The following is a 24,786-nucleotide window of genomic DNA, read 5'->3' as shown; positions in this document are numbered from 1 at the left end:
GTTTTCAGTTATGCTTTATTATATGTTGATGGGCCTTGCTATTTAACTGTAGCTGTTGGGATTCAGAATCGAGTTACCGATTTTCTGCAAGTGACATGTCATGCTCCCTATAACATGTAACAGTTCTGTTGGTCCATGATTGTATGTCCAATCAAGCAATGCCTTTAAATATGTTGAGGAAGGCCTGTGAGGTAAATGAATCAAAATTCCCCCCTCGTGCTGCTTGGTTTCTCTAGAGCCTGGGCAGTGTAACATACTGTATGATTATGCAATTGTTCTTTTCGACGTCAATCACGTCATTTCATTCATAAAGCAGTTGAGATGATTATGATAATGTGTCAATGTTGCATGCTTAGATATATTAATTGAACATAATGACATTACACAACGAAAATATATATGTATTCGTGAATTTTTTTTAAATTAAAAACTAACCCTTTTCAAATTTATATATACATAGGGATATATATAGGGAATGTCTGTTTCATGCGAGGCGCTCTCCAAAGTGCTGAATATGATTTCTGATGCTGACGTTACAGCTTCGACACGACTTTATTAATTTTCCTTACACTGGGGATATATATATAATTATTTTTTATGAATATATTCCGCGTATTTCACGGAAATGGGCTTCAATGGCTCGCACTCTTGCTGCCTAAAGCAACCGTTAGCACAAACCAGAGTGAGAAAGACGAAGCAAAAAAGGGAGGGAGGGAGAGAGACAGTGACATACAGTGTATTTTCTCGTTGTGCTTTAAAGGGGCTGCGCGTGGTACTGTCTCTGAGATTTGATCTGAACTAATCAAAGCGATGGAGACGATTTCAGAATACCCAACTGCTGTGCACAGTGAGCTGGTTTACCCTGACAGTGCGTATGGGTCTTCTGCAATGGACACGGACACGGAGGATGGGCAGACCCCTTCCACATCCACGCTTTCTTACGATGAGGAGTTAATGCATAAGGTGATTATGTTTTTATTTTATTTTGTTTATTAAATGACTTAAAACAGGTTATGTACTCAAACGATTGTTCATTTTACCCAATTCTAATGTTAAAGTGGCATAGACACAGAGTGGGTTAACTCAGGTTGTTATATAGGCAACACTGCTGCATTTTCATTTTGTAGGAGCTTAATTGTTCATACCAACTGTAAAATGAGAAAACTAAGAGCTCGGTTTTGAAATTGCACCTACTAAAAACTGTTTGCTTTACGCATTTGTGTGCGAGATCAAAATCCCATGTAATCTGTAACTACATAATAGGCTAATACAAGACTCAAATATTGTGTGATATGTTAATTTAGTGAATGTTTTGCAGTGCCATTTATTAAATTACTTCTCTGCTAACGCTGCGCACGCACGTTAAATAAGTTTACTGTATAGTGCGTAGCCTACAACAATTATGTCGTTAGTCGTCTGTTCTCTGACAGTGTGTACTTCCATTGTGCCAACTCTTCATACAATCGCGAGTTAAAATCGCAGTACGTGTAAAAATCGTTTGAATCATTAACATTTAGCATTTTAACTGGGACTGCCCTTGCGTGCTGGTGTTTGCTTCTGCTCTTTTCAAAAGTTGCATGCGCTTGGTGAACACCAGGGTGTCCCACATCTCAATGAGCAGCACGCAATACTAATCTATATTGCGGTCAATCATACCGGCCTCTGCGGATGAAAAACTATTCAAAAGACTTGTCTTAATGTAGCCCACAGTTTTCGATGTTGCTGCGGTAGTTTTGTCGTAGCCTAGCCTACATATAACTGCACCGTATAGTTGTAAGAAGAAGCTATTTTTCGTACCATATTCCATTTATGTATTTGTCTGTGGTGCCAAAGCTAATCACTTTGATACATGGCTGTCCAGAGATGCATATATTCAGGTATACATGTAGATCTACAGTTTGTCTGCAGTATCTGATTAAAGTTCATAACTTCATTATCCACCTCAGTTTGTCTTGAACATATTATGGATATTCAATTACAGCATATTATAGCATTGGGAAAAAAAAGTATTCAGATGAGATTTAGCCAATCATTTAAACTTAAAAATGCAAATATATGATATGTCTTAATGATCCATATACGTGTCTGAAAATTGGTTTAGGGAAATCCTTATTGAGGTACTTTTGTACTCTTGTGCAACTTATTCAGGGAGGGTTTTATGCCCAACTAACTACAGACTATGTATTGTCGCTTAGAGACCCAACACTACATGCCATTCTTGCAAACTGTGCTTTCTGAGTGACTTTAATCTCCGCTGTACATGGTAATGTATTAAATGACTGGTCTATGCACACACAAATGTAAGAGAGATAAAACTGGTTGTAGACTGTTTGTCTGATTTGTGAGAATAGGGGGGATGAAAGGCTTACACTGGCCGTGTCCATAGACACTTTTCTGCGGTTCCAAAATGAGCGGGTTTAATCTCTGGAACCAGTGCCTTTGCAGGTGGCGTAATGCTGTCTGGCTGTCCTGTAGGGCGATTCTTACAGCTCTCTGTACTGTCATCAGCAACATCATTCCTGGACCTTTAGGCTTGGTTTGCTATACAGGAGTAGTTATTATCATCCAATCCCTTAATGTGTGTGAGACTACTGTGGATTCATTCTTCATCATTTTCTAAAGCCAAAAACAATGGACCAATGATGATTTTAGGTGTTGGTGTTACCTTTTTGTGCAGATCTAAATGTAAGGAAAAATTCAAAGATAATCACAAAATTCTTAAGAATGTTTCCGGTGTCTTATGCCTTATGCATGGGTTTCGCTATTGAACAGGTGTAGGAAATGGATACTTCGTTTTATACAAATACAAATCACTACAAAAAAGGAATTAATCAACTCTTTCTGTAATTTCTCTCATTTATCTTATTTACTGAAAAAACAAGGTGATGAGAAATTCTCTCTCTATCTCTCCCTCTCTATCTCAATACCTTTTCACATTTAGGTATGTACAGTACATTTTGGTATGTAAAATACATTTAGGAATGGATGAAAATGGCCAGTGAATTACGTGTCTGGCTGAGTCACGTTTCTCCCCCAGGGAGTGCCTAGCGAACACACAGCTGTCACATCTGCCAGCAGTACACGTGACCTCATGAGCAGGAACAATCTCCCTGTGTATCCTTGCTTTCACATCACAGAGTAAAGGAAAATTGCAGAGGAACCCTTTCATATGTGTGAAAATCCAGTATGCACTGTCTAATGAATGATAATCATTAGGGAACTGTGAGGCAAAGTGTGAAACAGCTTCTAATTAATTTCTCTTTAAACGCTTTTAGAAATGACCAGGTGTTTTTCTCACTCTGCTTCTTCTACCCTAAATTTGGAAAAAGCTGTTGGATTCTGAAACTGATTTCTTCTTTAATTCAATTACAGTTATTTATTGACTTTTGAGAAACTCTGCACTTCACAAAATCCATTTCCATTTGTTTGTTCTCCAGCAGTCTCCCCTCCCTCAGGCAATGAACAGCTTTTGTGGTCTTCATAGGTGGCATGGCATTTCCCTCTTGCATCTTTATCCACTGTTTAATGTAATGCCTTATAATGAGATGAGACAGATGGCTGAAATGTGACTGTACACCTTTAAGCAGAGTGGTGTTTTTTTGGCACACTGGGGGACTCTGAAATGCTCTGCGTCAGTTTAGGAGGGAGTCAGACCGAAAAGGAGTGACCATGGAGATCGAAAGTGGCTGTGTGAACCTTATAAGATGACCAGTGACAAGCTTACTTCTATGGCAGCAAAGACATGGGTACAGGGGGTTTGCAGGGCTTACTGTATTGTCTTTTATGGAGATAACACGGTAAAATGACTTATCTTCTTTGTTACCTTGCACGTTGCTTTGGCTGTAACAGGGAGACTTCCGGGAAAAGGGATCAGATAAGGACCCATTCCTGTTTCCTCTTGACAGTGTTAAAGAGTGCAGGATGAAAAGAAGGCCTCTGCCACATGCTATCTGGTGCCCTGCTCTTGTGTTTCGATCTGATGCTGAGAGTTCACCTGCTGCTCCGCAAGCTTTATTAAAAGCCGCAGAAAACACCCCCTCAGGAGCCATTTTTAACTCGCCAGATCACCACGTCACCTTGTGATGAAGTGCCAAAATGAGGGTCAGAGAACTTCAGCTGCTACAGTACAGAGTGCTGTCTCTGAACAGAACTATTTTGCGCTGATAACAGTGAACACATCCAGCTTTTTGTAGCCACATTAAATTCTTTAATTCTTCTAGAATTTATATTTTAACTAAATTATTTATTTTTCCTCCTTCGGTGGACTGAATAAACGATAAACAGTACATATTCACACATCCAAAAACACCAATTTAGAAACAGTTTGGCTTTGACCAGTTGCTATGGTTGCAGACACTTTCATTATTAGACGGAAGAGCTTACACGTATTTGTGCATGATATTAGCTTTGTAATTGGCTTAACAAGACACAAAGATTTGGTTGCAATTAAATATGATTTATAGTTGTTTGAACCTACCTTCTAATGTTGGAATGGAGTGGGGGGAGGGGGAGTGGCTGCAGTTTCTGTATGCTTCAACAAGTCATAGAATGTTGTAGCTGGCTGCACATTTTCAAATCATTCAAATCAAATCGTTATAAGAGTTTAAAATCATGTAATTAAGGTCTGACATCTGTCCATAAAGCATCCAGGCGAGGGTGACAGCGTGTCTGTGTAGGTGGGTTTCAGAAATAACTGCCCACAGGCCTGCAGAGAAAAAACCATGAGCTTCAGGGTGGGAGTGTGGGGGAAGGGAAGAGGCAGGACAGAGCAGAGCAGACCTCCGGTGACTCAGGCCTTGGAGCTCTACAGCGAGCTGTGCAGTAAATGAAGACGACACCATCCTCCTTTTCTTATGCAAACTCACCCACCACTGCTCCGCATAATTCTCATTATCAAGACACTCTTTACACTCAAAGCGTGTACTCCTTTAAGATAGTTATCAGGGCATTAACCGTTCTTCTGATTCCACATGGTATTACCTCTCAAAGACATTGGCGTTACAAGCTCCAGGCCTTTACATGATGTGCTTTACTTTACTAACAATGTGTTTTATACAGTAAGAAAATTTATAAAGGAAGGACCTGGACTCTCCTCTATCAATTTCTTGCCATGTGAAAAGTGGATAGTGATATTTCTATATGCTGGTATTACAAAAGATGCTTCCTTCTAACCATATCTTTGGTAGATTCTCTATAAGATTATAAGAATGGGCATGGACTTTCTCAAAATGCACAATTAAAAAAATACATGATAACTGTTTTATAGATTATATATTTCTGTCATTGTATTAATAGCTGTAGGAGTAACAATATGTGTGGCAATAGTTTTGGTATATCATGCAATGCTGAAGGTAAATAGACCAGTGCAGAGATGACAAACTTCTTGTGGAATCATATTGTTAATGGAAATGTTCAAATGGGTTCAAATGAGATACTAATGCATACCTCATCAACCATCTATGAAAAAAGACAAATGAAACAATTTTCTGTGAAGCAAAGAAGCATAGAAGCCTAGCAAAGATATTTATGGGGGTTTAAAACCATTGCAACTGCTGAAGTTGACAATGCCACAGCTAATAATTAGTGGTAAGGTGTAGCTGAAAATGGATCTCTGCTGTGGCCGCAGCACTTTTACATTTCCACCAGAAATGCAAGATTTAAGGCCATGTTACTGTCAGCCATAGTAGTCTGCTGTAACAGTGGGTTGTGGACAAGCTGGTTTTGTCACTTCACTAGTTTAGTCAGAGGCTCAGGACAGTAATATACAGAATCTATTCAAAGCACTTTGTCTTCTGCTTCATTCTCCTGTATACCTTAAACTGACCCACCCTTTCCTTTATTTTCAGAGTCCTATCTTTTATCTCAAGTAATTCCAATTACATGTCCAACCCACAAATGAGTCCATTGGTTCTGCTTCATCGGTCTATCCCTCTCCTCTCTGAACACATTGCTACAAGTGGCTTGCTTGCTGCTGTGGTTAAATGTTTTGGTGGAATGGGATCCCCTGAATTTCTATGGACCACTAACTTTGATGGAGCTGTTTCAGGGTTTGTTCCAGAACACTGAGAGAGACTGCAGTCCCTCCCTTGCTCCCATGATCTGTGGGTGGTTGCTAACGTATCTTGGATACAAGAGAACAGCGGGCCAACTTCCTCTTTCTCTTGGATGGTTAATTAGATTTGTGAAAATGCCTGGATGTGCTGTGTTTTCAGTTAAATTCCCCCAGGACTTCTGTTGGCTTTCAGGCCCATTCAGCTGAGGGAGGGAGGTTTGGGCTAAGTGTTCCTGTTGACTTGAAGAGCCCTCACTGCATGAGTCACCAGGTCCACAAGGACATTTGAGTATGCACAGAAAGATGCACTTTCCATTGCCACGCAGAATTTATCCCTTGCTTTCTCATGGCAACCAGCTCCAAAACAGTGGTTCCATTTACAACTCAATTAAATCAACATACAAGAGTTTCAGTGCTCTTCCTACCCAGATAAAAGTGTTTCCATGGTAAGAGCATCATTCATTGAAACCACCTTCCCCCATTTCACCTATCTCCCCCCTTGCAACCCCAGAGAGGTTTAACACATGCATTAAAGTTGAATGAATCCAACATGAAAAAGTAATAGAGCTGCATAGCAGCAATCCCCCATTGGCAAACACCTGACGTCAAACAGCACCTCTCTCAGTAGTAGAAAGCCTCTGCATTGGATCAGTATCAACAAAAGGTAAAGTTTATTATGCCAGGTTATGGTGAGCTCAACTGTTTATTTAAGAGGTGGAAAAGGGGTATGCCAATGTCCCTCAGCCCAGCAAGCAAATAGAAGACAGGTGCTCTCAGATATGGATAACAGATCTTATACAAGCACCTTCAAAAGACTAACCTAAAGCAAGGTACTGGAGCACACTGGCATTGCCACATTTTCTGTGGCAATACTAGGCAATAATAATACTATAATAATACTGCCACAGTTTAATGCACAGGGTAGAAACAGACAGATGGTTTGACATCAACATGTCACTATCAGAATGACAAAGATATTTTAACATATTTTTGTTATATTTTGAGTGTTAGTATCTGTCCATCCTGCTCATTTAACTGTTGTAAGATAATTCCAGTGTGCTCCAGAGTTCCTCACTTTGCCTTAGCCTTTATGGTTTCTCTGGTTAGAAGTGAACATCCATTTTCTAGCATTAAATACTGCAAAGTCTCTTTTATGTCCAAGTGAAAGGCCATGTTTTTATTTAAATACCGTGGCTGCTCCTGAAAGAATCACCATCGCTGGAATAAACAGATTGTTGTGTGAGTTGACTACAGGGGTTTTTATGAGTCTGTGTGGTTACAATTATGTGCTTACACTCAAATTCCTTGCTAATTTCTAAAGTATGTGGCATATGGCAATGTGTTAATGACTGGATTACGTGCTAAATTACTGTTTCTGAATTAAAATGCTTCAGTGCACAAAATGAGTAAGGCTTTCTATTGTATTTCTCAGATGGAAAGCCAACCTGCTTCAAAGAATAAAGTGAGGCCTAACTGAAATTAATTGAGGCGTTTGCACATCATTTTGAATGCATTTGCTTGGAGTTGTTGTACTACCGTGCATTTAATACTGAAAGCTTTCATTCCAGCTCAGTGTTTAAAGTTAGGGTTGTGCTGGCTGAAGTATATGTGGTTCGTGAAATTAAGTTTTACATCCAGTTTAAATTTCAAATAATTTAAATATAAAACACCTAGGTGTCTGTTGCTTTTTTTTTTTTTTTTTTACATTACTTGAGGTTTTGGTGAGGTATCTCCATGCCATTAACAATGCTAGACAAACAGGCATCCTTTTGTCTCCCAGACAAGAAAGAACAGCTAGGGATATACCAATGCAGTGTCAATGCCGTAGAACTAACAAAAACTTCACTTATTGGGAGGACATGCAGAAGAAAAGGTTTTCTGCTTTCTATGGTTTAGCATCAGGGAGATATTTAAGGAACACAGAACTGTAAGGCACAGGGTAAAGCACAATTATCTATCCACTAATCATGTGATCTGGACGACTTCAGGGGGAGGATGTGATTACCATGGTGAGGGAGATGGATGCCCACGTCTGGTTCTTTACACAAATAGTTATGTCTGTGGAGTATGACGTATTCTCATTGAAGACAGAATTAAACGTCCACCTGGGAATGCTAAATAAAGTAACTCCTTCACTGAGGAGCTGATGTGCATATTACTCAAGAGGTTTAATCGGTCTTGAGAAAATGAAGTGTAATGTTTACACAAGCCTTCGGGGGATCTGTCCAGATAAAAATAAAATCAGGGATTTTCAGTTTCAAGCTGTTACCTTTCCAATGGGCTTGCTTGTTTTTCACACAATCTAATCATATGCACGCGCACACACACACGCATGTACATACAGACAGATTTACTCACACAAACACACCATATATGTGTAAATTCATCCACCTGTTCTCTTTCTTGATGTCTGCAGACCATTCTGGTAGGAGACAGTGGAGTGGGAAAGACATCACTGCTCGTCCAGTTTGACCAGGGCAAATTCATTCCGGGGTCCTTCTCTGCGACTGTTGGCATTGGTTTTACGGTAAGTGGCTCTGTGATGACCCAGCTGGCAACTGCCTTTCCTGTGAGTTGCTCCCCTGCTCCTCTGGTAACATAATTATGTTTGTTTCATGAACAGGTGTTACAGAGTGGTCTTTGTTTTGTCCTCACTGCAATACAAATCAGTGAACAATTAGCATTATAATGAGGTAAGGAAGCATTTTGAGTGATCTGAGGGTGATGAAATTGACTTACATAACAAAGATAATGATTTAAACTACTGCAAGCACAATGAAACCTCTGTGATAAATGGAACAGTGGTTGACTGCAGATATCTAACCCTATAGAACGGTGTTAGTTGAAAATTAGCCTCGTGGCTGTTTTCTAGGGAGATTTTGGAGGCAAAGTCACATTTCAAACAACTGAATGACTGAGCTTAATGGCTACTTGAATATATGTTTAGGTCTGTTTATACAGACATGCGTAAGTGGTTTTATCAATGAGTTGACAGTTGCAAAACGGATGGAAAACATTAGTCTGCATATATTATCGCTGTTGCTGTACTTTGTGATGACAACAATAAATTACATAGCATTGCCAGATACAAGCTGTTACAATCAATCACTCCTGCTTGGTATATTAATTATTGTTCATTTTTTGACAGATTTTTCAGTGTGGTGCGTGTGCACTGTACAGGCTTTGGGGTCCTTCGCGATGATGTAGTTGACAACACTAGAGGGAGACAAATACCAAAGATGTAGAAGATTCTGTCCAATGCTTGAGCCCTTCGGCATACTCTTATTCTAGACTAGACTATACTTTAGCAAATGACGAAAAGCAATTTTTCACAAATCCAGTTTTAAAAGATAAATGGCTGATAGTTTTCAGGGGTTTTCCCCCACAAACCCCGTTTTAAAAGAAACTGCCCGTTCTCATAATTCTTACCTCAGTGCTTAGGACGGTTGGGAAGAAAATAAGCATCTCTTACCTACATTGTGTTTTGGTTGAATTTGGTATTCAGTTAAACTTGAGATTCTCCAAGTTTTTTAATAAGTCCTAATTACACGTAGTGATGACGCGAATTCACGTTAAAATGCATACACGTACACGAAGTACACGTTACACAAATGTATTTCTGTATGGGGACTGATCTTTAAAAAACAGGAATCGTGAAATTATTTCCCTACGGTGTAATCTGCTATCGAATGCACCACACATTACATCAGTCGAGACTACAAAAAAAAATTCACCCGAAATTTAAGACAGGATTTCGGAAGGTAGGCTATTATTTTCGTAACAGTATCTAGCCCATTACGCGCAGCCTACTTTCAGCCTTTATGGTGGTAATCTTCGTTATTTTTCAATATATTACACTGTTTGATTCAAGTCCGTTGCATGTAGTCTGAGTGGTAAACCAGAATACGTGCGTGTGATCGTTAAATAGATTTCAGCTACAAATTATCGTAAAATGCCGTTTTCCTCAAGGATAACGCCCTTAAGAAAAATACGCTTATTTTGTACAGTTGTTCCCTGCACACCCTTTCCGCGTTTGGTGTTTCCTTGCAGCGCAGTTATGAACACGCTGGAGCCAGTTCTCAGAAATATGTGACATTTGGTGGACTCCTCCTTTGCAATCATCTGTCTCGGCATCACCTGTTGGATTTTTTTGCGACTCCTCATTTCGTCTGCTTTCGTCGTCTGTGGCAAAACACAATTTTCAACATCTTGGGCAATTCATTTTCAGATTTGTTGGCAGAAGAGTGGGTTTTCTCTAGCTACATACAGGACAAGTACTCGATGTACTAGCTATGCGCGACGGAAATATGTTTGCTTCGGCAAGTTCTCTGTCTGCTTGATCGATTAGTATCCGCCTGATGTTTTCATGTTTTTGAAAACGTCATGTATGCTCGACTACAGGTTGTGTCTCACATTACTTGTTAAATTGAAAAGCGTGACTGTCAATATTAGCCTACTGTAGATAAACGTTAGTTGTCTAGTTTTATTCAGTGAGTAATCTGCGGAATTCGCGAGGTTACTTGCATACGGGATCCCATTGCGCGTGTACCAAGCTACATCTTATGGTGAGATGTCAACCAAGAAGGAATCGAAGTCAGGAAAGGTTGTTCCAAATGGGACGTCAAAACATTTTTTGGAAAGATGTGCTTCGACTAATGAGTATTTTGATATCGCATTCAAGGTGTGTATTATTCCTATCTATCTATTTATCTGTCTACCTGTATGTCTGTCTAACTACCTATATATCTGGAGTTATTATTGTCGTCTCAGCTGGTTGAAAACTTCTAACAAATCCAATCATCGTGGGCACGTTGAATAGAGGGTTGGCAAGAACAATGTAGGCTATCGATGCAACACGTGTTATGACGTGCCAAATTAGTCCATGAAGTCACTGTAAATTGATCATTTATAAGGCACAACGTGTTTTACTTATGGTCCACCGAGATAGCACCTGATTTCTCTTCAGTCAGTGAATGCTGTTGGATAGAGTTCCAAACCTCACAGAATGGTGTGCAGTGTTGAAGTGCAACAAGTAACAACAGGGCTTTCATCATCTGGTGCACGTGTTGCTTTTTCAGTGCTTCTTCAATAGCCATTGTGAAATTTAGGGCACATACAGCTAAATGTTTGTAATCCTCACACTTTGTGCCTATTCACAGTCGTAATAAGCTGGATTTTTGCTGCTCTGACTGTACAGTAATAAAACATTTGCTTAGGGAGGACTCATGTTTACTGCATCCATTCATGCAGTATAATAACAGGATGTGAATGAAAATTTAGAAATATGTGTGGGTTTTAAGAAAGTTCACAAAGCATAAAAAGCCAAACCATCTTCCTATTACAAGGTGTGGAAGCATTTGGGGGAAACTGTTGCGGTGTTGTCTTGAAATTCCTCTTGCTATACATTAGCCCACCGATGGCTTGTTTTCCCAGGGTTCAATGATAAATAAATAATTGGGCGGGCCTATGTGCTGAAAGCTGACCTTCCTGTTTACTGTATTTGTGATGATGCTGCACTAGTCCAGCCCAGGCTGAGAACAACAGTCAGCATCCTCCTGTTTGCCTGCTGTGTGTACATGGTGTTCTCAGTTTAATTAAAATTCCACAGAATAGGGAAGAAATTCAGTGAAAGGAAAAAATGAAAAGCTGTAATATTTAAGCCTCATGTCAGTGTGAAAATGTCAGGTGATGTTTGTAGATCATTGTGAAAAGGGTTTTTAATTTTGTAGCCATGTCTTAAACCTACACATGGTTTCAAAGACCAATGAATTGTTTTCAGAGGCAGTCTCCGGAGCTTAATCATCAACCGTTTATTGCAATACGTTACTCATAAACTGACTCCCAGATTCAAGTTCAGTAGCTGCCTCGTTTGCCCCCTGTTCATGCTGGACGTAGAAGGATTTCATTTCACTCCATATCCTCTAGACAGTATTCTAGAATAAACATCTGCAGTTTTATTTTATAGTATAAATTAAACCTTTCTGGGGCATCCAACATGTATGCTCAATATCTACAGTGGTCTCCAAAATTATAGTGAAATTTCTTATTTTTGGTATATACTGTACTTTAGGCATTTGGATTTAAGATCAAAATACAGACAATCAGCTTTTATTTCATGGTATTTACGTTTGTATATGTTTTACCATTTTACAGAAACTGCTGCTTTTGTGTTGAGTTCCCCCATTTTCAGCTGTACAAATAATTTAAGGGATGAAGTAAATCAAACAATAATGTCTAATATTTGGTTGCATAGCCCTTAAATGCAATAACTGCATCAAGTCTACATCCCATTGATATCAGCATTCATTTGGTATCTTCTTTAGAAATGCCTTTCCAGGCCTTCCCTGCAGCCCGTTTCAGTTGATCTTTGTTTCAGGGGGTTTCAGTCTGCTCTTCAGCAAGTGAAATGCATGCTTGATTGGATTTAAATTAGGTGAGTGACTTGGCCAGTCCAAAACCAGTTTTTCCCATTGATGGATGCATTGGTTGTGTAGGCAGTGTGCTTGAGGTCATTGTCTTCCTCCAGGATGAAGTGCCAGCTGATGAGTTTGTAGGAATATTTTTATACATAGCCAGGCTAAATCTGTCTGTACACTTCCTAATTTATCCTACTACTGCCATCCTCCATTACGTCAATAGAAACAAGTGAGTCTGTTCCTGAAGCAGCCATACATGGCCAAACCATGACCCTACCTCCTCCATATTTCACAGATGAGTGGGGTGCTTTGGATTATGGACTAACTTCCTTTCACACTCTTGGCTTCCCATCACTTCGGTAAAGGTGTATTTTGGTCTCCTCTCTCCATAAAACTTTGTTCCTGGACTTTTGTGGATCATCTCTGTTTATTGGTGAATTCTAATCTGGTCTTTTGATCCTTGCTTCTGATAAGTTTGCGGTTTTCGGTATAGCCTGTATAATTCTGCTCTTGAAGTACAGTAGCTTGTGATATTTTCACCGCTGCCCTCTGGAGATTGCTGGTGATGTCACTGACGGTTATTTTAGGGTATTTATTCACAGCTCTTAGGATTCATCTGTCATTCACTACAGTTCTTCCTTAGCCAAAATGTCTAGTGTTTCTTTCTGAGACCACCAGTATTTTTTTCTTTTTCAAGACTTTCCAAACTGCTGCACTTGATATACCCAGTTTCTGTGCTATCCTTCCTAATGAATTCTTCTGTCATCTCATTTTAGGGATTAGTTTGATTACAACAGATTAGTTGTTTTTCAGCCATAGGCTAGTTAGTTCTCTGGTCTTCATGATGTTGTATGCCTCGGACTGCAATCTCCACAGTTGAAACATTCAATGCTATGTAATAAAAACAATGCCTGTCTGCTAAATGCCTATAATGTAATGTAATGAGGCTTAAAGGCTTAAAACCAAGACTAGACACTCACTGCTCTTTTATGTGTGAACAATCCATGCAAAAGAAAACACTTGAGCAACAGTTACCACCTGCCAGTCATCTGTTAACGTCTGCACAGCTGAAAATGGGGAAACTGAACTTAAAAACAACTGTTTCTGTAACACTGTATTCTGTAAAAACATATACGCATGTAAATACCATGGGAAAAAAGCTGATTGTCTTTACTGTTGCCTCATATTGATCTTATGATCTCCAATCCAGATGCTTTAAGTATATAACAAAAACAGATTTCCCTCTACCACTCCCATACTGTTGGAGGGCACTGTGTGTATGTTCCCAAATAATTTTCTATTTCATTAATGGAAAATAAAATGGCACAGACATGCACTTTTTCCTCCTCTTCAAAATCTAATTTCACTCATTCCAATTTGAATACAGATTCAGAGTGCACAGTTGGGACACAGATGCCAATATCTCATAAACAAGGGGATGTAAGGCACTTGGTTAGTTTTGCCTGCCTGTAGGCCTGCCATATTGAACTGCAAGTATGGAGAAATACTGACGAGAGATGTAAAAAAAGAATGTTTCCCAGCAGTAATTTTGCAACAGAATGTTGAGAAACTCCAAAGTCAAAACATGATACCGTTGTAAAGAGGCATTGCAGATCAGTAGTGCAATAGCTAATTTCATATTTTAAGTTAAATTTATAAGCTATCTCCAGAACGTCTGGCAAGGTATGTTTGGTGTACAGTATAATGAAAAAGCTATTTAGTGCATTGTTCCCGCTTTTTTCCCGAGGTCATCCCTAGGTTATTCTATAATAACTCCACCATTAAAGGCTCTGTTGTCCAGCCATCATAGATTACCCAAGAAACATTCATGAGGGTGAAGTGAAAGTGATTTATTACATATTTTTCACTTCCTTTGGGTACAGACCTTCTTAATCTGGAATCAGGCCAATTATGAAGATTGAAGAAAGAGGAAACAAAATTTACTTACTTACCTGCTTCTTTTCAGTTAAATGATCAAATTGCCATAAATTTGTCTCTGGTGAGTATTGTAAAATGGATGGTTCAGATTGTGTTTTTGAGGTTCCGTGTGACTTGAGGCCAGACATTAGTGTCTCTGAGAGTTACAGAATGGGGTAGTCAGTTCATTCTCTCACCTGTAGCTCCTGCCCTAACCCCGTTCTCCTCCCCTGGCGCCTCTGCAGGTCATGCTGTTGGGAGACTCGGCAGTGGGGAAGACATGCTTCCTGGTGCAGTTTAAAGATGGGGCCTTTCTCGCCGGCAGTTTCATTGCCACCGTGGGAATAGACTTTAGGGTAATACAGAACTGGCTGTTCCATGGTTTGACCTGATGAATTTTTACTATTGACAGGAAAGCTTTTTTTTTGTAATTTTCACCCATCCGTGTATGGTACCTGTATGTCCAGTGTCTCTAATGGACACGTGGGGAGAGATGACTTTCTTATTTTCTATGGTTATTCCCAAATATAGTTACTGTTTTCACAGCATAAAAAAAAATAAAAAAATGTATACCTTGCAAAAAATGAAATCTGAAGCTTATGCTAGTTCATATCCCTGTCTCTTGATCACAGTTCAGTGAGATGAGCTTTCAGGTGCTCTTGGGTCATATTAAAAATGGCAGGGCTGTTTATGTTGAACAAGCGTTTGTGTCATGTAAACAAGCTTGTGTCATTTACAGACCTCATTGCCATGGTTACAGCTGCGAGAGCTCATCTTGGGTAGACGATAGAAGAATTGGGAGATCCATTTCAAAGACTCTTGCTGTTTGTGCTACAGCAGTTTATGTGCCTTTAAACATTTTCAAGTAGACAACAATGAAGACTGAATAATTATAACAAATAATAAATAAATGGGAAATAATAGCCCAGTGTTTTTATTTCTCATTTATTGATTATTTGTTCAAATTAGTGTTTATTGTCTAATTGTGATAAGACCTTGTAGGCAAAACAAGATGTCAGAAGCAATAATGAATGTACATTGCTGATAGGCTATTTATCCAAGAAACTGGAATAATAAGCTTATCTACCATAATAAAGCATGGGGAGTTTACAAAGCATGTGTGTGCTATTCCCATCAATGTAGGCAGTTTCTTAATGCTGCAGGTGGTTCATTAGTTACTTTTCATGAATAAAAGCCTGCACATTTTCTGTCAAGACTGTACTGAAATACCATGCAGTGTAAATGAATGACTAACAGTGCCTTGATTTGCATGTTCAGAACTAGCATATTTGCTTAGTCTGTTACAAGGAAGCAGTGGTGAAAGCATTTTGTACCACAATACTATCTCTGTGGGTGATTAGTTGGCAGAATGTTCGTATGTATCATTGGGCCTCTAGCACGGGTAGGCATGTGGTTTGTGCAAACTGGGGTGACATTCACATGTTAAATGAGGATCAGCATACATGCTCAAAATCCACTCGCTCCATTTTACAAACTGAAAATGTCTCTTTCATGGTCAATACTTGGCACTATAATAAGGCTGTTAAAAAACGCATACATTCATGCATATCCTGTTATTTAATGACAATTGTTTTTTCTTTTTGTTTTTTTTTTTACTGCACAGGTACTTCCATGTTATGCTACCGTAAGCACAGTAGTTCCTAGTCGCAACATTTGGGTCTCCCTCCTCAAATATGTGTGGCATAGTACTGCTATAGTAATTTTTTATTAACAATGAACTAAATAGCTGGCTTACTAACCACTGACTAGCAAAATTAGATTAGCTGCCAAAGAAGTTGCCATGAAATCCAGTAACTCATCGCTTTCTGTAATATTTAATTACATCAAACTGGCAAACTCTAAGGCTGCTAAATGTGTCCAGTTTGGCAGCTGCATTGTATTCGGCACTGATATTTTCTAACAAAAAAATGTTGTTAACAGTCTTAATCTCTTCTAAACCCTACCTCTTAAAAGTCTCAGCTATCTGTGCATTTCCAATGACAATGGACCGCTCAACAGAACCCCAATAAAATAATGAGCAGGGTTGTTGAGATAAAACACAGTCTGTTTGTCAGTATTCCTTCTCATTAGCTGAAACATGAATTTTCTTTAGATGAATGCAGGCTCATTATATCCTCTTTGGGGAATTTACCTGCTGTGATCTAGTGCAAATAGAAATTAACTCTCATTATTGGTGTCGAAGCTTCAGATGTGAGAATTTGGCTGCCATTTATTTCAGTTCTGCTTTTGTAGTAAGCCATCAGCAAGCAGGCATGTCTACGTGGAGCGGAATGGCTGCATCCGACTGACGCTCGAGCAGCAGGAAGAATTGAAGCCTGTTGCTGTGGCAACTAATGAGTAGGCTTGGAAGGTTTTCTCGGTCTCTTTTAAGATGCTTCTGACGTCACCTACTGTGGAAATCAGGGTTGGAGGTTCCTGCTGCGAGGAAGGAGTTATTTTTGAAGAATTTTTAAGGATAATACGATTATTAAACAAAACAACCAAAAATAAAATTATTGTAAGTGATTCTGAGATTAAATGTGCTGTGGAAAAACAGGATTTGCTGGAGGAGCATGCTATTGAGTGTCAACAAGACCAACAAAATGGAACATTTTTAGCAGTTCTTTCATTTGTGTCGATTATTTCGATTGACTTTGGTTTATTCTTGTTAGTAAGCAAGGTCCCTGCGTGTCAGAACCGGTGGAGGGAAAAGCAGTTATGTAGCAGTGTTGTGCTTAGGAGAGCAGTTGTGTAGCAGTGTTATGATTTCAGTTGCATTGCCAGATTCATACACCAGCATCCAATCCGGACGTGTGGGCAAGAGGATGCACTTCACTGTGCTGTTAGAAATGTCTTTTCATATTCTGTCTTCATTCACATTGTTTTTCCAGAGCAGCTGCCGGTCACATGCCAAGGAAAAGTACTTCTGCAACAATGAATTGTCCCCCACACTTTCAAGATGCACTTATAAAACATTAGATCCATATTATTATTATTATTAGTATTATTATTATTATTATTGTTGTTCTTGTTCTTGTTCTTGTTGTTGATTACAGTAGTAGTAATACTTATTTTGTTCTTGGCATAATTGTTCTACTTAAAGCTCAAAGAATCATAGTGAATGGGGGACCATGAAAGTTTTTTCCAAATTGGCTTTTTTGTTCTCGTTTGTTTCATTGTTCATTTTAAATGGTCTTTTCTGAGAGGTTCCATTTGACGTTTTGTATTTGTGACATGTCTTGCAACACAGGATGTCACAAGATAGTGTGTAAATAACCACTGAAAGTATATACCAGGAAATAAACTGAAGTGTGTTTGTAAATGTGATTGTCATGGTCCCTCCAACTGTTGTTCCCAGAGGACTAAATGTAGTTCAGCTTTGGCAGGTTTAATGGTTTATACACTAATGAGCAAAGGTATGCGGACACCTGTCATCCAACATCTCATCCAAAATAAAAACATTTCCAGCATTTCATTTTTTTATAAAGAACAAACATTTGTCATGACCAGTATCCACTGTGCTCTCTCTCTACTCCATGCTCTTCCCTCCAGAATAAGGTGGTGACAGTGGACAATGTGAAGGTAAAATTGCAGGTGAGTCGAGATGAATCACTAATGTGTTTCGTTTTATCACTGAATAGAAGGATAAGAAGTAGAGTGATTTATCACTACTAAAACATTGGCCACTTTTAGAGCTCAGGTGTGTGTGTTCACATTTACCCTCTTTCAACCTTAGATATGGGACACGGCAGGACAGGAGAGATTTCGAAGTGTCACTCATGCTTACTACAGGGATGCCCAAGGTAACTGAAATCAGAGCACTGAAAGTCTCCAGGTATCTTAAATTATCAGATAAATTCTGTTGTGTTTTCTCTCTCTCTCTCTCTCTCTCTCTCTCCCCCCCCCCCTCCCTCCCTCCCTCCCTCCCTGTGTGTTTGTTTGTTTCTTAGTGATATTTGATGAAGCTACTTAGTGGTGCTGCAGTTTTAGAGTTCATCTGTTTCTTCTCCCTCCTCCAGCACTTCTCCTTTTATACGACATCACCAGCAAGTCTTCTTTTGACAACATCAGGGTCAGTCTTTCATGGTTGCTGTACTGATGTGTCTTTTATAAGTTGCTCTGGATTAGAGTGCCTGCTAAGTGATTATAATGTAATGTCATGATGCTACCGAATTGTCTTTTTTTAGATGTTCATATGCATAAATATTATGCTTACCTGAGGTCTGTCCTCCTTTGATTCTCAGTATATTATTTTGGCCTTTTAAAATGTTTTCTTGGAGGTAGATTCAGTTTTCCTTTGCACTGTGATTTTCTATAATAAAGGGCTAAAATTGTACAGTATTTTGGTATGAATGAAAGGAGAAATAGGGCATTACTGATGTCTTTTGTGGCAGTCGGCCTCTCTCTTCTTATCACTTCCTCCCACTGGTTCTTTTTGTGTTTGTCTTTTAAGGCCTGGCTGACTGAAATTCATGAGTATGCACAGAAGGATGTGGTCATCATGTTGCTAGGCAACAAGGTGAGAAGGGCTTCCTGGTTTGAGTTCTATCCTTGCAGAGTAGATGAAGCAAACACTCGGTCAGAGTGATATGTCACACATCACATACCCCACATACTCCCCAGATCAGTTTTTGTCTTGGTATCACTTCAGTGTCAGAAATCCAGTCACACAAAACCATATGGATTGCAGAACAAGAATCTGTGAAGGCTGAAAAGCCCAGCAAAGTCTGTTCATTATGCCTTTGTGTGAGGTATGCAGGGAGTGCCCTCCAGTGGTGGAAGACCATAAAGGCATACAGGCCAGTTCATGGCATGAGGGAACTATGAATTGGGGACAGTGCTGGGCTGGACATAATCTTTTACATTTATTTCTGAATTGTGCTATTTTGCTCTGAATTTTAATTAGGCTTAGAAATTATAAGTATAAATTAAATTTTAAGAAATTCTATATGTGTAGTGCTGCACAAAACCAAAATGAATGTCTTCAAGTTTGAACAACTGCTAAACCACATTGTTCCCTGACTCTGCTCCTGTGCTGTCCATACAGTCAGACATGGCCAATGAAAGGGTCATCAAAAGGGAGGAAGGAGAGAAGCTGGCCAGGGTAAGTAAATAGTTATTTTTATAGCTTATGGTTATTTTTCTAACAGCCAGTGCACTGTGAAGATTTTCCTTCATGTGAAATGGGTGAATCAAAAGTCATCTCTATGGATGTACCCCAAGGTTTGATGTCACATCTGGACCTTGCCAGTGTCAACTGTGGCTGGCAGCCCCAAAAAGCAATGCACAGTTGGCTGTAGTATTGGCCAGGAGTGGGAGGGTTTCAGTCAGCAACCCCTACTGCTGAGGCGTCACTAGGGGTGTGCGGGGGGTGTGGACCGCACCGGGTGACACCATGACTGGCAATACATTTTTTGTGCAGTGTTTTGTGTTGCGATGAGTTGATCAGCTAATTTCTCCGATGCAGTTTACTGCCGATTGATTTAACTAGCGGTTAACATCAGGTGACACCAACGTTCGACCGCACCGGGTGTCACCAACCCTAGTGACGCCACTGCCCTACTGGTCGATAAGGCACCCAAAGTTTTGCCTGTTGAGTCGCACATAAACATTTTTCCTCCGACTCATGCCTATGTCCTGTGCTTCAGAAGAGGGCACATGTTGGGTGGGTATGATTGGCTACTCCAAATTGGTGAGAAAGAAGGGAAAAAAACATAAAAATAAAAAAGAGTGACCTGTATGCTCACTATTTCCATGTGTTCTGTCTTTGTGTGCAGTAAATGCTCTGTTGTGTCACCCAAAATGGAAATTGTTTCAGGTACCCAGACTCCGTAGTACATTTCTTGAATGGGAGATGCTGAAAAGCTGTTTGGGTCGTTCTTGCCTTGCTGCTTAGCTGACGCAGGCTGCCATGGGTTTGTGTTCCAGGAATATGGGGTGCCGTTCATGGAGACGAGCGCCAAGACAGGAGTCAACGTGGAGCTAGCCTTCCTGGCCATAGCAAAGTGAGTTCTACTTGAGGTTCTCATCTGTCCTCATCACACTCCCTCTCCGTTGTTCATTTTACCAGCCCTTTAGCCAAATAAATGGAGGGTGGAGGGTGCTTCCTACAATGGCGAGGTTACACTTTCTAAATATTCATGAAGACTATCACACTGAGATGAACAGCAGGGTTTTCTGTCTACTTTAGCCATGTGTCTTCTTTAATATGAGACGTTGAGAGTCACAGATTAAACATGTTCTTTAAGTTCAGTTTAAAAGTATTTCCGATGTGTACGCTCCATCTGTTGCGTATTGAGACTGTGAAAACCTGGCACTTTGCCTCAGAATCTTTAATTCGCAAATAAGTAAGTAGTAAGTGTGCAAGATATAAGTATAATTACTGACACACATATACATACCTAAACCACTTTTGCCTGTTTAAAGCAGACCCAATATGCACACTTGCATGCCAGTGGGAGTTTCTGTGGGTACCTGCATTAAGTCTTACGTTGTACCGTTGGTTGCAGTTACCCTATCCTCTCATGTTCACGGTCCTTTCCTCCCCCTCTATCCTCCCACTTAATATTTCTTTTTTTTCTACATCTACTTGGTTGTTCCCTCCTCTGTGTCACAGAGAGTTGAAACATCGGGCTGTCCAACAGCCCAACGAGCCAAAGTTTCAAATCCATGACTACATAGAGTCCCAGAAGGAGAAGTCGAGCTGCTGCAGATACGTGTAACTCAGCAATTACATCAGAGGCCGTGTGAAGAAGAGCAAAGGACGGATGAGCACAGCGTTGCCTCTCTACCACAACCAGCAGACTGAACACAACAGCCATCTCAGTGGAGTGGGAGGCAGGGACACTGACCCGTTCTGTTTTTCACAGGATGTAGTACATGTTCATGGTCCTACTCCACCCCAACCCAACCCGCCTGACACTTCTCCTTGAGGGTTACAGATGGGAGAGACATGCCATCACTTCCCCTGTTCTGGACCAGGCTTTTTGTGAAGGAGTTATGTGTCAGGCGGGATGGATGTAATCCATTAAACATAGATTCAGTAATTAGCAGTAATGGTTTTTTTCTGAAATAATTTTGATATTAACTGTCACAAGACAAAATGCTTTATTATGTTTTTGTTTCGTCTTTGTAATTAACATGAATGCCAATGTCCTCGAGTAGTTTATATTTTCTGTTCAGTGAAGATGGCTATTGTGCACAGTTTGAGTTTGAAATGCTTTGTCTCTGTGTCAAAATGGAATACGTTTTCCTCTAAGCAGCTGCCAGATGGCTTCTAAAAGCCGTTCAATGATTTATTTAATTTCATGCTCTTCATTCCAGACACATTCCAGTGTAGGATGGAAGTTTTGCCAGTGTCATATACTTCATCGTAAAGCTTTCAGCTCAGTTACTGTCTATTTTCACCACCGCAAGCAACCAAAGGTGTATATGAAATTATGTTAAATGACACTGAGCCTTTTTATTTATGTTGACTGAAAACCCTAAAGGTTTAACCTAGTGAAATGAGAGCTTTTGTTTTTTGTTTAATGTGTTTTGTTCATTGATGTAGTTTGTTCTGAGCTCTGTCTGACAGAGCTCTTAGTGATATTCAGGCCTTAAGGTATTCCATCCACAAGTATTGCCTTTGAGAAAGAGCCTGAGTGACTCCCATGGCTATGCGCTCTGGCTGTGCAGTACAAATTACTTAACCATGGACTCAGAAAAAAGGCTACTTTGCCAAGCAAAATGATATGGCCTGATGATCAGATGGTGGACTTCATAAGAAATGCCAGCAACAAGCCAAGCACACAAAGGAGCATGCACAATCAATGATAAAGGCTGCATTTGGTCATGATGCAAATAGGCTTAAATAAAACAAAATTAAATAAGTACATATAAATTATATATAAATTGTGTATGCGTGTGTGCATGTGTGTGTGTGTGCGCGCGCGTACGTACATGTACAGTTAATGCATATATTTGCTATATTTTTGAAGCACCCACAAATTAGCACTTTCATGAGAAATGCTTGCTTCAGTTTATAACCGGCATGGTTCCTATTTAATTTTTTTGTTCTATACTTCAGAAAACTGTGTTCTTAAACTTTGTGCTGTGATGCAAATCATTGAAGGGATATGAAACCAGGTTTGAAAATACTGTACATTCCAACACTTTTCTATCAGACGAAAGGTTACAGTGATGTCATATGTGTTTTGTTTGGGTGATTTGTACTATTTCCTGATTCAAATTGTACTCATTTGTTGGAATGTTGCCTGCTAGCCACTTAAATTGTTGGATGTCATTGTTTTAATTTTCTTTAGATGGAGGTGTTTACTGGGTCCTATGAGACCCATATTCTGTACAAAACTGTTTCTTAACGTGGTGATGTCCGTCTGTTCTCTACTATGAGGCTGTCTTCTGTGTGCGTGTGTGCGTTGTGTGCTTGGTCACCTGTGAGCCTGCTGCTTATTCTCAGGTATTTGAATGTTTTGATCAAAATAAAGAGTGATACTGCTGAGAAGCTTCCTTCTGCTGAGGTCCTTATTATTCTGTTATAGTGGGAGCCACTAGGTGGAAGCACGGACAACAAACAAGGGTTGACGGTGAGGGCATGAACTCAAGGAGCCTTCACTGGGCTGGTCGATACGGAGTTTGATTTTCAGTGTTACATAATCCTGAGAAGATTCACGTGACCTGTTAGAGTTGCACACTTCTCTAGCTTGTCACTGCTTTGCACTCTCATATTACGTCTCTTAACTGCCCTTCTGGCAACTGCCCAAGTTCAGGGAAGTGAAAATGCCTGTGTGGGTTTTAGCTAGTGGTTTCCAAGGCCAGTATCTCCCCAGTGGTAGTTAGTTTTGAGCCAGTGTAATGGAAGAAGTGACTTCTGTTTATAGTATGCCATTGAACTTTCTGAGGTCTGCCAGTGAAATGCACTCTACTGTATATCTGACCATGGGATCAAGGTTCATCATGGTTGCTGTTCAGGTTATACATGCTTTTGTCACTTTTCTCCTGGTGGTGTGTTGCTGTGTACATGCATTCATGATAGTTTGAGTATGCTGAGAGTAAGTCCCGTGTTGGTAGTAATTTCATTACATAGCTGATGGTAACTCCTCTAAGTTTAGGGTGTAATAAGATATGCATCTGTACTTCTCAGAAGATAAAATTGTACTACTGTGTCTGTGTTGTGTAATCAAAACAGGGCTTTTTACATTTACAGTTAATTGTTTAGTTATTTAATAGTGGAAAACATATTGTCCCAGAGAGGGAAATTATTTGGTGTCCGAATTCATTAAATACACAGTAACAATAAGGAAAATCATAAATATCTTGAAAATAAATATATATTTGCACTGATATTGGTTGTTTAACAGTTAGTGAGGAACAGAGGTAGGCAGCAGTAACTTGATTTCAAAGTATAGAAAATGCACAAAATGCAGCCAGCAAATTATTCATAAATGAAATGAGACAGGATAGAAAGACCCTGTTTCTCCTGCTTTTGCATATAAGTTACTTCCACAGTGCAATGAGTTCAGGACGCTTCCAGCTCTATTTAGAGCCCTGCTTTTGAATAGTGTTGAGGAGTTTGTCCTATGATTATTTGCCAGATCTTGAACCTTCCCCAGCTTGTTGAAATTATTTGTGCTGGTGTTTCCAAACCTGTGCTTTGTGAGTTTTTTCATTCATTATTTTTTTAATTTATTTATTTTTAATGACGGTTTCTTACTACCATGAAGCTATGATATTTGTGTTTACCCACCACCCTCTGTGACGGCAGATCCCATTACCTGGGAAGTTAAGAGACTGAGTCAGGGTTTAGTTGCAATCTTAGAACAAATCCATGATTGAGGTTTCCCGGTAGGCAACAGCTTGATGAGAAAACAAGAGACTGTTGTATTGATAGTGATAGGGTGTTCCTTAGGATGATTGGATGTCATCAACCTGTTGAGATAGTTAATTTTAATCATGAACATGTTTGGGATGATTATTCAGAATTCCGAATTGTATTCCGGTAGTAGCCTACATATTTAATTTTAACTGGTACCTATCAACATATTACAACCTTGTACAACGGTAAGATAAACGCAAAAGTTTATATTTTAAAGACTGTTCGGACTGCGATCTATAATGTAGAGTTTAATAGGCCTACATATATTTTATTTGAAATGTTGCTTACCAGAATATCACAGATTTATCTAGAAATGTTTGCTAATAAAATCTAGCACAGTAAAAGTAACAACAAAATGTACATTTGGAGTAAAGCAGCTTTGTCTCACAAAACTGTATTTATCGCAGATCGTGTCATTTTCTGTAAATAAATAACCATACAAAGTTGTCTAGCACTTGAATCTGGAGTTGACGTTACACAGTTAAAGGGCGCAAACCATTGGTTCGCAATCATTGTCTATTTGCCAA

General features: G+C 39.6%; 1 protein-coding gene and 1 long non-coding RNA gene across 3 annotated transcripts; one reads left to right on the top strand and one right to left on the bottom strand.

The window, feature by feature from the left end:
- The first annotated feature begins 795 nt into the window (after window positions 1-795).
- On the top strand, window positions 796-22,888 carry LOC135248493 (ras-related protein Rab-37-like). Of its 2 annotated transcripts, none has more exons than XM_064323195.1 (9): window positions 796-963; window positions 8,469-8,579; window positions 17,938-17,979; window positions 18,122-18,188; window positions 18,405-18,457; window positions 18,839-18,904; window positions 19,433-19,489; window positions 20,314-20,390; window positions 21,002-22,888. In XM_064323195.1, the coding sequence occupies exons 1-9, from the start codon at window positions 811-813 to the stop codon at window positions 21,105-21,107; spliced, it is 732 nt and encodes a 243-aa protein (XP_064179265.1). In that variant the 5' UTR covers window positions 796-810; the 3' UTR covers window positions 21,108-22,888. The 2 variants fall into 2 exon arrangements, with proteins under 2 accessions (XP_064179265.1, XP_064179266.1); XM_064323196.1 differs by lacking the exons at window positions 796-963; window positions 8,469-8,579 and adding exons at window positions 10,156-10,733; window positions 14,631-14,741.
- Window positions 7,973-8,583, bottom strand: LOC135248494 (uncharacterized). Its single transcript, XR_010328442.1, has 2 exons — window positions 8,444-8,583; window positions 7,973-8,273 (listed from the first exon to the last, which is right to left on the bottom strand). It is a non-coding gene; the product is annotated as an uncharacterized LOC135248494 (long non-coding RNA).
- Window positions 22,889-24,786: the final 1,898 nt, after the last annotated feature.

The sequence above is a fragment of the Anguilla rostrata genome, chromosome 2, assembly GCF_018555375.3.
Source record: "Anguilla rostrata isolate EN2019 chromosome 2, ASM1855537v3, whole genome shotgun sequence".
Lineage (NCBI taxonomy): Eukaryota > Metazoa > Chordata > Actinopteri > Anguilliformes > Anguillidae > Anguilla > Anguilla rostrata.
Note: the sequence above shows the minus strand (reverse complement) of the source record. Positions and strands in the feature narration are given on the sequence as shown.